Source organism: Anoplophora glabripennis, unplaced genomic scaffold (genome assembly GCF_000390285.2).
Source record: "Anoplophora glabripennis isolate ALB-LARVAE unplaced genomic scaffold, Agla_2.0 scaffold486, whole genome shotgun sequence".
Taxonomy (NCBI): domain Eukaryota; kingdom Metazoa; phylum Arthropoda; class Insecta; order Coleoptera; family Cerambycidae; genus Anoplophora; species Anoplophora glabripennis.
The window spans coordinates 92,868-105,598 of NW_019416975.1; the positions used below are offsets into that span (position 1 = coordinate 92,868).

At 32.5% G+C, this 12,731-nt stretch overlaps 2 protein-coding genes across 2 annotated transcripts in view; both read right to left on the minus strand.

The window, feature by feature from the left end:
- Positions 1 to 1,138: 1,138 nt before the first annotated feature.
- Positions 1,139 to 4,554, minus strand: LOC108909671 (nuclear pore glycoprotein p62). Its single transcript, XM_018714068.2, has 7 exons — positions 4,356 to 4,554; positions 4,106 to 4,303; positions 3,935 to 4,045; positions 3,719 to 3,833; positions 3,252 to 3,602; positions 3,083 to 3,194; positions 1,139 to 1,408 (listed from the first exon to the last, which is right to left on the minus strand). The coding sequence occupies exons 1-7, from the start codon at positions 4,426 to 4,428 to the stop codon at positions 1,241 to 1,243; spliced, it is 1,128 nt and encodes a 375-aa protein (XP_018569584.1). The 5' UTR covers positions 4,429 to 4,554; the 3' UTR covers positions 1,139 to 1,240.
- A 1,404-nt stretch (positions 4,555 to 5,958) lies between these two features.
- The window catches only part of LOC108909670 (monocarboxylate transporter 7-like), a 16,041-nt gene continuing 9,268 nt past the window's right edge, over positions 5,959 to 12,731 (minus strand). The window contains exons 5-8 of the mRNA XM_018714067.1: positions 11,661 to 11,898; positions 10,404 to 10,687; positions 7,492 to 7,680; positions 5,959 to 6,291 (exon numbers count right to left, since the gene is read on the minus strand). Of these exons, the coding sequence (XP_018569583.1) occupies positions 6,164 to 6,291; positions 7,492 to 7,680; positions 10,404 to 10,687; positions 11,661 to 11,898 (839 nt within the window). The 3' untranslated portion in view covers positions 5,959 to 6,163. The remainder of the gene's footprint in view (positions 6,292 to 7,491; positions 7,681 to 10,403; positions 10,688 to 11,660; positions 11,899 to 12,731) is intronic.

The following is a 12,731-nucleotide window of genomic DNA, read 5'->3' on the forward strand; positions in this document are numbered from 1 at the left end:
AATTTTGAAACATGGGTGAAATTCGTGCTTCTGATACTGGCTGTAGCCGCGACGTCTCCGGAGCCTCTTGAGAATTCTTGGAGAGCTGTAAAAAAATTAGTTTGCGAACTTTCTGTATGTGAGCAGAGCTGTTCTACGTGGTTACTGTTCCTATTTTGCGGCGGAAACTGCCTTATGAGCTTCTCACGTAGAAATATTGCAGCTAATCAGAGCATAGGCGAATTTTGAAGTATCAAATAATCTTCAATTGAAACGCAATATCTATAAAGAATTATAACTTAAAAAATGCTCTACGTAGTTGATATTCCTATTTTGGGGAGAAAATTGCTTTATGGGCTTCTCATGTTGCAAGTGTTTAAAACGTAGGCGAATTTTGAAGTAGCAACTATTTTTTAGTATATATTTATTTAGCAAGGTAATGAATATAGATAACAAAAAATCAAATTGACAGTTTTTTTTTTAATAATAATGTCAGTTCGCCGTATCTTAACTACGGAAACGATACCAATTGACTGGCAACTGAGATCTAAAACCATCCCATCCAACAGCACACAGCGTCGGGTATAGTTCGGAACAGCAATAGATATAAAAAGAATTATAACATAAAAAATGGAAACATGAAATGACTGAAGAATGTAGCAAATATTATTTGTATTTTTTTAATAAACAATAATAATTTGTGAGTGTGCGAATGCCATTGATGTTATGCAAATTTTGAGATACCCCTTAAAAATTATTGAAAACTGTCGCACAATACTCTAGTTACTTACATTTTGAAAAAAAAGTTTGAATAAATACTTCTCCAATTTCATACACTTTTTTAAGGTCAAGAATTTCAGAAAAGTGATTTTCAGTCGTTAATATCTTGAAAACAGCTGAAAATACAAAAAAGGATAAAGAGAACAGTGTCATGTAAGAAAAATCCTACACTTCAGCATTATCCACTAAAAATATAACTCCATTTCCAGAATTTAATTATCATCGGAAGAAAAACACATTTCGTAAAAGGTACTATATCCATCACATTACTTCAACTCAAAAATGTTTACATGTTCATTCTTTCGGCAACTGCTTGATTTATTTTGTATTTTAGTAAACTGTACAGGAAGTAATAAAAGAAGCATACGTTTTCTATAAAATTTCAAAATAATTATATTTCACACTTATCTTGAAATACAGAATACTTATTATTACGTAAAAACACTTTAATTTACAAAAAAAAAAGAAAAAACACTACTATCTACATATTCATTGAATGATTTAAAGACTGGTTTAAAGAGAAGTTCCTTCTGTTCTGATCCTGCATTTTAGATATCTGTTCTAATTGTGCACTGATTTGAGCAGTATTTCTGTCGATCCATTGGAGAGAATTCATATGGGCATTCAGAATACGACTAATCTGTGTAATCTAAAACAAAAAAGTACACCTTGTAAGGCCAAAAATTGTATTTTTCTTTTAAAAATATGTATTTTTTATTAGATTTCATATTTTTACTCTATTATAAAGGTATTAACCTTATTTAAATAAATTCAAAAAATTTTTTTCAAAAGAAATCAGTGTTGATGAAAAAAAATCAACAGGCAACTTTGGTATTGACATCTAGATGCTCTAGATCACTTTCTCATTTCATCGATACAACAAACAACTGTTCAAAGTGAGAATGCTGAGTCACAGTTTTTCTCCCCCAACCACGCACATCAGCGTGTTGAGCAGAAAAAAATGGGAGTCAATAATTGCGGACTATTTTTTATATTGAAGTAAAAGTATTCAAGTTATTTTTTTTAGTGCAAAAAAGAAGTCAAAGTTTTGGTAGATTTTTGGCATATTTTCAATTAATTTGCAATACGCACACAATTTGCATAGAAAAGTACAACTCTTCGAGAAAATTTTAAGCCCAAGATGGGTCACGTAAGCGCATAACTGTATAATTTATTGAAACATGAAAAAAATTTCCTTTTTTCAAAAATCTCAATTTTTGCTAAAACTATCAGATATTTTTCGATTTTACAAAAATGCACTTATTCTACCTGCCAAGAACTACATTTCTGAAAGTTTCGTAAAAAAATCTTCTTTCGATTTAAAGCTATAGAATAGCGGTCGGCAACTGGAGGACCGCGGTCCAGGTCTGGACCGCGGAAGGTAAAATACTAGACCGCGAGTATAAATTACACAAATAAATTATTAAAAAAATATTTTTTTACGTTTGAGTGCCAATGTTATAATTTTTTCTAGTATTTTACGATATTGTGTAATTGATTTGAGTTCTTAATGATTAGTAAGCAGATTAAAATATTTGAGTGCAAATAAAAATAAAAAATTAGTAATATGAATTTTCTTTTCTGGACCTCGTTAGAAATTTTCAAACCCCGTAACCGGACCCCCACCTAAAGTTACTTGCCGACCCCTCATAGAAGTTTTTAAAAAATGTAATTTTTAACAATTTTTTTGCAATAACACATTTGTTCATCAATTGACTGGGCTCAAAATTTTTGTATAAAAATTACTGCAATTTTTGTCTACAACATTTTGTCTAAATTTAGTTTTTTTTTTAATGAAAAAAAACTGTTTTTTACAAACTTTTGAAAATGAAACCCTAACATTCAGCTACGGTAAAGTTGTTCATTCAATTCTACGGAATTTTTACTAATTTTTATGTGTCTTTGTTTACTAAACTAAATTTTGGCAAAAAAGCAAAATATTTTTGACAATTTAACTGGTCTATAATGAATTAGACAATTAGAATATGCATGCGTGTGCACTAGAGATAGGCACAAATATTCTGGCAAATAATCTTGAGATGAAAATGAACAACTCGCAGTGAAGAAGCCAATTGTTCATTACGTCATTAATATACTCGAGCGAGCACTGAACACTGAGCACCCGATACTCGACTGCTCTACAAACGATAGAATCTCAAGTAAACCCCTTCATTTATGTAATGCCTAAGAAGTAGATAGCAAAAAAAAACATACTGTTTGTTGTCATTTGGTACCATCGAGTAGTACTCGCTTTTTCATTTGAGTTCTCCCATCACTACTTCTTACTAAATAACAAATCTGAGAAAATTTAAAATTTACTTACTGGATTCGAAACTTCTTCATCCTTATTAGATTCATTTATATGTTCGATAATCTCCTTCAAATCATCCGACATTTGTTTCAGCTGCGAATCAATTATTTCGGAAAACTGGTACCTAAATAAATATTATATAAATATCGAGAATAAAAAAAATTGTTTTTGTATCACTTACATTTGATTTCTGTCTATATCGGTAACAGGTATCTCAACTAATTCTTTTTCTAATGGCACTATTAATTCCTCCAACTCCTTTTGTTGAGCAAGTACAAAATCCAACTCCTGATCGAGCTGCTGCTGCTGTTGCTTTACTCTTTCAATGCTACTATTTAAATTCAATATTTTTTCGCCATTCGATATCAATAGTGTATCCCAGGCATTCAGCTGCTTTGCCTGATTGATAAAAAATTTACCTTGCTCTTCCAAGTCGATTGTCCACTTGTTTATGGAATCTTCTAATTGGGCGAACGTTAGAGAACCTGTTGCTGGTATTGAAGAAGTCGTTGATGTCACGTTTGTTGGGGCTCTGAAATAAAATAATTATATATGGCTATTTTGTCAAATCCATGAATCTTATTTGAGTAGAAGAAAAATATTGGTGAAATCAACTCAATAATGAGTAACATTTATTTTTGTACTTACAATGTAGGTAAAGCTGTGGAAGTTAAAGTAGATGGTGCAGTTACTGTTGTTTTTGGTTCAAATGACAATTTTGCAGGAGCTGTGCTTGATGCAGTACTCGTCCCAAGTGTAATTCCTGAAAAAAATAATCATAGCTCTATCCCTGGAATATTTTCTATTATACAAAATGACTTCAAAAATGAAAATAATATATTTTTTTAAGTTATTGTTTGTTACCTGTTGAACTAGAAGCTGCTGTTGATCCTAATATAGGCGTAAATGATGTAGATGTGGTTGTACTTGCTCCAAAGCTAAGTTGTGGAGCCGATGATAATGCTGTACTTGTTGCTAAACATTAGAAAATTACCACGAGACTCTAAATTTATTAACGTTATAAAAGTCCCATACCTGCAGCTCCTAGTGATGGAGCTGATGTCGATACTGCAGGTGCTCCGAAGGATAGTGCAGATGAAACTGTCTTGGGGGCAGTCGAGCCTAACGATAATCCTGTAACGCTGGATGAAGCAAATAGCCCTGTCGCAGGCTTATTTTGTAATTTATTATCTCCGGAACCAGTGTTAAATTGAAATCCGGGTGTAGGTGCCGCTAAAATATTAATGAAATTACAGAGATATTACAATTACATATATTCACATACTTGTTGCTGGCTGGCTAGGAAGTGTAAAACCGGAAGCGGCCGTTTTAGGCGTAGAACCAGTACCAAACGACATATTGTTTGGACTGTATAACAAATATTTAACAGTTAGAGGTATTTACACTAATGGTACAATAGTATATAGAAATTTTTAGGTTAATTTACAACTTTGAAAATAAAACTTTGACAGTTAAGTTGAAATGATGACCACTGACCACAGAGTAAAGATTACAGCACAAACATACAAAAAATCTAGACTGTGTCAGTGGTTTATAAATGCGACCTTAAATTCGTGGCCAACACAAGAGATCCAAACCCTTTGTCTTTAATTTTTTTGTACCGATATATTATGATAATTATAATCACAAATGTAGTTCGGGCCATCATAAGGCAAATAATGTTTAAAATCTCTGTTTTTAAGTTAATACAGAGCGAATACATACAGCGACAGGAGCCTATGAATAGATTCTTCACTTTTCTGCTATTCGGTTTATTTCATTCATAAAATATAGTTCTTTTGTATGGGTCGTTCGCAAACGACACAAGGTAGTGTGACTTATAAAACCCAGAGTGGACAAAAGCCTACTATACTCCGCGGTCGAAATTATATAAAGAGTGATTCAGACAATATAAAAACACTATTACCGTAATGCGTATAAAATATAAAATGATTTTTATACGGTTCAATATTATTTATCTTTGTGCCGCTCGCTACGCACATCGATAGAATCTATAATCGTCTATAGACTGAGTTACACTGAACGTCGATCTATATTCTATCTCTGTCTTTTGCACTTGCTAGGGAATAGGGAAATGCTTTTTTAATTCGGTGTAAACGGACTTGATTTACGAGTCCTGGGAAACGTCATAGCATAAGCGTAGACGAGGTGTCTAATTCCATGCCTATAATAAATTTATAAATTAAAAAAACACAACTGGGACGTTTTAAAATGCTGTAATAATTAAAATGGATCAAAATGCCGGTTATAGCAAACCGTAAAAAATATTAGATGTTATGTTTTATAATCTTTTTTAATATTTTCTATATCTTGTTGCCTTTTACGCATACACGCCAATGGATTTTCGTTCCCGACACGCTTCATCCCCTTACTAGTCCAAAAGCTAGCAATTAGTCACTCTCTATAATTTCGGCCGCGGAGTATAGGTATTGAGATTTCTTTATAGATTTAAATGCAAGATATCATAAGTCGATATCATAATAGAAGTAGGTAAATAAGTTCTAGATTTTTTATATAGATCAGATTTAAATTTTTATAGGTCGCCAATGCTTATTTTTTAATTTAAATTTTAGTTTTAGTTAAGTGGGCAACTTATAATCGTAATTACCAGAGTTGGAATTTTTTCATCGTATCACATCAGTACGTAAACAAGGTAGTTTTAAAAAGGTTTGATGATATTGCCAAAAGAGGGTCACATGATGAAAATGGTTCACTTTGTAAATGTAAGATGGAAGATCTACATACATTTATTCATCATAATTATCTATAATATTATCTGGACGTGATATTAAATACAAGTATTTAATTAGAGATAAATTATGCATTTGTTTAATATAAATCAATGTTTGTGCGATTTATAAAACAGATTGTATTATTTTGTTTAATCATTCGAAACAGTATTTTGATAGCAGATTTTAATATATCTCAGTTAAATATATATTTAAGCATGTCACATACTTCACTCTCTAAAAATATATGATATAGGACTGGACTAGGTCTATTGTGTTATACTTAAATTAAATTTACAAAAAAATAAGTGTACAATCCTATTAAATTATCCACTAAAAAATTTTAGGTATCTTTGGTCTTAATTTTGTTCCAAGTTAGTTCCACAATCCAGGAAATGCTAGTAATTAAGAATGCTCCCGTCAGCACATGAACCACCATTTCATCGCTTTGGGTGAAAGATTTCACAACACCTAAAACATCAAATAAATGATTCTTTTTATCCAAAAATTATTAAATTCGCGAGTAATTGGCTGATATTTAAAAACTGAGCCAACCCTGGTAGCAAAATCTTGCACAAGACACTCATACAAGACTGCTGTGTAGGTACCTACTGCTGAAATCAGCATCAGGTTTACTGCAAGATTCATTGTGCAATTGTCTTGATCGAAGCTTTCAATGGATTTGATTCAGGGCACTTGAGCACAAAAGGGTAAATTAAAGCAAGTGACTATGTTGCAGACTTACATTAGAATTAAGTAAGACATATTGTACTCACTAATTCACCGCTTTGGACTCTAGTACTTTTGGTTAAGTCTGGTGCAAGTGGTGTAAAAGTATAAAGAAATGATATAAATTTCAGCAATAGACACAAAACAATCTGACACAATTTGGCTATTTCAAGTACACTTGAAACAACTTGTAATTTATACATCTGTTAGGAACTAAAAAATCTAATTTAAATTTTATTATATATTAATACTGGTAGGTACTTATTTAGGTGATTTTCCTTGATGATTTTGAAGTACCGAATCAACAATAATTTGCGTGTTTTTTTTTTTATAAAAATTATAAATTTTTTTTTAATACAACATTTATTCTCGTTTAACAACGTGGTTTGACCTTCTTTTTTGTAACATCCTGTATACAAAATATATTGTTCTAAAATACGGACACAATTAAATATGTACAGCTGTGGACAAAAATAAGTTTCTTAAATCGTTTAAAGGGGTTTTAAATAACGAAACTAACAGAATTTTGTTTTATAAATGACCGTAACTGGTTTATGGAGTGTTTTATTGCCTGTATCTACAGGTTCGGAAAGTCCCCATGGTACATCGGCCGTTACGTGGAGCGATAAAGTAAGTCATAGAAATCCGTGCGATAGACAAGGATGGTTACATTGAAGACGTTTCATAATCTGAATAGTTCTAACCCGAAACGAGCGGTGACTATTCAGATTATGAAACGTCTTCACTATAGCCATCCTTGTCTATCGCACGGATTTCTTTACTTTACTTTGTCGCTCTCATGTAAAGGCAGATGGACCATGTGGATTTTCCAGCCCTGTATAGTCTCCCCTAAATAAAGAAAATAGTTAAACACGGCTTAAAAAAGTTCATTTTGTTTTAGATGACCGACATGATACATTTTTTTATTTGTCGTATACTTACTAATTATTGACCCAACTGCTATGTTGACAAAACCGGAAACCACCATGTACAAAGAGAAGGCAGTAGGAAACTGTTCATTGTATTCCTCTGAAAAGACAAGTGCCAGTGGAGTTTGTATAAAACACCTCAAGAATCCCAATGCAGCGAGTGTTATCATTTTGTACATTTGGTTACCACTGAGGACAAATGCTGAAAATATTTAGATCGAATTTTATTAAAAAAATTGACATTAAATCCGTTTTGACTACTGTATTATGTTGACAAAATTCTACAAATAACTTAACACAATGAACACAATGGAGTTTTATTTGCATAGTGCTAAAGTAAATATTTCCCTAGACCCCAATAAAGATATTAAATTGTTTAAAAATAAATTATCAACATGTGAAAATATTTATACTTATGACAAGTGACAAGTACTGTAACTGATAAATAAATTTGTTTGCTTAAAATAATTGATACGTACAGGCTTGTCCATTTTCGATGGGAATTCAGGGTATTTCAGAAACTACTAAAGATATGATAAATCTGACACCACGTTCTCGAGCTCGATTTTCATGGCAAACTCAACTGTCAGATCGGAAATTTGCTATCTTCATTTGTTTCTTCTTTCAGTTACAGGGTGTTTCTCGTTATTGTGACACTATTTAACATGTCTGTATCTCAGCTGTTAAATAAGTTAGAGTTAAAGTGAAAACTGCTCAAGACTAAATCTTTGGCGTAGAATTGAATGCCGGTATTAGATTTTTAGTAGATCTTAAGATTTCGGAGTTATGACCCAAAGTTATATTTTTTTAAATGGAAATCGTAGCTGACCATGGCCTAAAAAAATAGAGATTTTTTTCCGCTTTTCAGCAATATATCACATGCTATAGTTATTTTTACAAACACGGGAGATACGGGGTGTTTTATATATAAATTATATTTTTTTTCCTTTTTAATATGACCGGCTATGAAAATACAGATAAAACTATAATTCTTACTTTTACAAAAGTCATATCTGTTGTAAAAATATGACATTTATTTTAAATGCACAACATATACTCGTGTGATAATATAATACTAACGAAATTTTAGGAGATAGGTGGATAGGAACAAACGGACCGATCAGATGGCCAGCTAGGTTACCTGATTTGAGTCCGTTGGACTTTTTCCTTTGAGGTTTTCTAAAAGACATTATATTTAAAATTCCTTTTAATAATATTTCAAATACCTATACATTTAATGAATGCTACCCGAAGCGTTGCCAGAAGATGCGTGAAATGTGTGACAGTTGAGGGACGGCAATTTGAACATTTAGCTATCATTTTTGAAAGTTTTTATTGATGTAGGTACTTACTATTGTTTAATTTACGTTTAATATTGTAACTTCAGTTGAAGTGGAATAAAAATTTGAAAACTCTGTCTTTTCTTATCTGTAATATATATTTTAAATAAACGTCATATTTTTACAACAGATATGAGTTTTGTAAAAGTAAGAATTATAGTTTTGTATGTATTTTCATAGCCAGCCATATTAAAATGTAAAAAAGGATCGAATTTATATATAAAACACCCCGTATCTTCTGTGTTTGGAAAAATAACTATAGCATGTGGTATATTGCTGAAAAGCAAAAAAAAATCTCCATTTTTTTAGGTCATAACCAGCTACGATTTCCATTTAAAAAATTATAACTTTGGGTCATAACTCCGGAATCTTAAGACCTACTAAAAATCTAATACCGGCATTCAATTCTACGCCAAAGAATTAGTCTTGAGCAGTTTTCACTTTAACTCTAACTTATTTAACAGCTGAGATACAGACATGTTCAAAAGTGTCACAATAACGAGAAACGCCCTGTAACTCAGAAACAAATGAAGATAGCAAATTTCTGATTTGACAGTAGAGTTTGCCATGAAAATCGAGCTCGAGAACGTGGTGTCTGATTTATCATATCTTTAGTAGTTTCTGAGATACCCTGAAATCCCATCGAAAATGGACCAGCCTGTACACAAACCGAAACTAATTCATTATAAATAGTCTAGGAAATAAAGCACTGAACCTCTGAAATCTGTGCAGTAAGATGGATCGCAATGCGGTTTTTTGCATTCGATTCGTTAGAGCGTCCAGAAAGTTTGTGACCCTATGTGATCAATGAGAAATGAAAATTGCATCGGTGCATAAGACAAATGCATTTTTAAAATTGCATCTCGAAGAGTTAAAATATGAAAAATGTATAACTCGGAAAATATTGACGGAAATGAGTTCAATTTTGCTACGCGGGGGTTTTTGGGGTCGCTGAACACGAATATCATGACGGCAATGGTCTCCGAGGTACCTAGTGCCTAGGGTGGCTGGTTTCCACGACGTCTCCTGGAGTTTTGTGGAAATTCGTTATAAACTTAGCCGAAACTCGTTATCTCGGGGTTTTTGAGGTTGCTCAACACGAATATCATCACGACGGCAATGGTCTCCGAGTTACCTAGTGTCCAGGGTGGCCGGTTTCCACGTCGTCTCCTGGTAAGGCCGTTTTTAGTGCTTTATTTCCTCGACTAAAATTATGAAACTATATTTTACATGAAAATGTCAACAAGATACATTTTGGAAGTGTATTTTCTTAGAATAGTTGATCACTACTAGTCTAAATCAGTATATGTATAGCTGTAGACAATAAAATGTTTCCAACCTAGTTTATATATAAACATAAATAAGGAAATTAATTGTTTACTGAGGTAGCTTGCATTGTCCATGACAATAAACAAGTTCATTCATTTTATCAGCCTCATTATCTCTTTTTAGACTTTTATATGAATTTTCAATGATTTTTTTTTGTTAAAATTTTCTACTGTCATTCTCTCATTTCTCCCATTGTTCCATATTCGACCCACACATATCCGAATTATATTTAGTTGTAATAAAAGTCAGTACTTACCAATCCTAAATATGGCTGAAAAGAAAGATCCTGCCAAAAATACATATCGGTTCCTAATCTTGCAGAAAGCACTTATTACAGATATCAAAATCCTCGAAACAAGATCTGACCCAAAATAAACCATCATCAAGAGAGCTATGTCAGGCGTACTAAATCCAGCTCGATTTAAAATCAAAGGTATAAGGGCAAAAAACATTACGTCAGACGTATAAGAGAGCGAAACTCCAAGAGATACATTGAGGTACTTAACATTTTTGAGTAGACTTAAATCCACGCAAGTTATACTGAAATTTTGTTACAATTATTGCATACAATTATCACAGCCACACAAAAAATAAAAAGTAGTCTGTACTTTTCATGTGACATGGTGCCCGTAGTATTTTTGCCTCCTGATCACGAATCCGGTGTTACAATTGAGCTATCACATCACAGAAATTTCCTAACCTCAAAAAAACTGGTCAAAAATAGTAAAAATTTATGAAAAGGTGCTAGGATCCGAGGTTAATTTTGCAAAATTGGCAAGATGGCCGAACAAATTTTCAAAAAATAACACATTCGCGTCAAATTTGGTATACGTATATATACACCTTCTTTTTTCGGCTATATCTTGTTCTTTTTTCTGTAAAAGATCTATTAACGGGTTTTCTGCCTAATTTCAGGAAATAAAGTACATAGATAATTGATTAATATTTTAAAAACGAATTTTGTAAATCTCATCTCGGATTCGTGATCAGTGACCCCGTATACCAAATCTGACGAGAATGTCTTAATTTTTGAAAATTTGGTCGGCCATATTAGATCCACCATCTTGAATTTTACAAAACTGACCTCGAATCCGTGATCAGCGACCCCGAAAACCTCCGTATACCAAATTTGGTTGTTTTTTTTTTAAATACGTGATTCTGACCTTAATTGACACGTTTTTTTTAGGTTAGAAAAAGAACCATCAATGCTGACCGCAAATTCACATTCGGCGGGATCTTAACCATATAAATGAACATTTGAATATAGAAAAAAAAATTTTTGTACTTTTCTTACCACTTTTTCGTGAATTTTTACTATTTTTGACCTGTTTTTTGAGGTCAGAAAATTCCTGTGATGTGATAGCTCAATTCTGACACCGGATTCGTGATCAGGAGCCAAAAAAATACTACGGATAACATATGTCATATGTCGCATGAAAAGTACAGACAACTTTTCTTTTTTTGTGTGGCTGTGATTATTTAAGATGGATGGAAAAATAAAATATCAACTAACTTTTGGTTGTCGTCTCCATCGTCCAAGTCATTTATAACAGTTACGGATGCTGCTCTATCTCCTAAACTTATAACAGAAAATCTTGGTTTTGATGGTACGTTTACATTAGTTAGGGAGTCTTTACTCAAATTTGTGTTATTTGTTAAACAATTATCTTCTGGGTCGTCACGCAAAAGCGGTTTTATTTGTGTTGCTGTAACTTCGTCATTTATAGTTGTTTTTGCATCTTGCAAAATATCTGAAAGTGATAATATTAAGAAGTCAAGAATAATATGCTGTGGTGCTGTATTAATTATTGGTAGTCTTAAAATTTAAATTTTTGAATATTCGGCACAGCCTTTATAAGAACCCCTAGCCCCGCCCTAATATTGATTGTGATTCTTGTTGCTGCTTCTAAAGCCGTACGGACGAAACCGCTAATCAGACAATGGCGGCCTGCTTTGATCTTCCGTAGTGACCTTAGTAATGCTTCCTTCACTGTCTTTATCTTCAGTGGTGAGTGACCTTGAATTTGAAAATAGCGAATAAAATAGAAGAGTAACTGCCATTAGCAGTTACAAGCAATGATCCAATTTCAAAAACACCCAGTGACGTCAAATGTATAACTTCTTTTCTGACTTCCGCTGTCTCCACCAATGGTTGACGTATTTATATCCGAATTCAACATATTTTTACCCATTATTATAGATAAAACAATATTCATCACTTAAACGATATTTAAAAAAAATGTTACTTTTTTTAAATAATACAATTTGTGCGGTAAATCCTCAAACACAACATATAACTTAAGAAGGTATATCGGGGTCCGAGGGAAGTGAGGAGCGCAGGGGGGTCCCATGCTTTTCTTATGGGACTAAAACCCGCTGCCAATTTGAAAAAATTAAATTCTATTGAAATTATTTGCGATAAACATTATCTATATAGCAAGGAAATCTACTCATATGCACATAGCATACATATTGACTAATTAACAACATAAAAATATCATATTTAAGTAGTTTTAAATTATATTTAATGAACGCATAAAGACTATGTAGATGTGGCAACAGCGCTAATAATTGACTAGCAGTT

Coding starts and splice junctions, on each gene's coding strand:
- LOC108909671 (XM_018714068.2), bottom strand. CDS start 4,428: ATGTCGTTTGGTACTGGTTCTACGCCTAAAACGGCCGCTTCCGGTTTT. Junction 3,195..3,251: donor GATATAGACAGAAATCAAAT/GTAAGTGATACA, acceptor ATATTTATTTAG/GTACCAGTTTTCCGAAATAA. Junction 1,409..3,082: donor ATGAAGAAGTTTCGAATCCA/GTAAGTAAATTT, acceptor TTTTTGTTTTAG/ATTACACAGATTAGTCGTAT.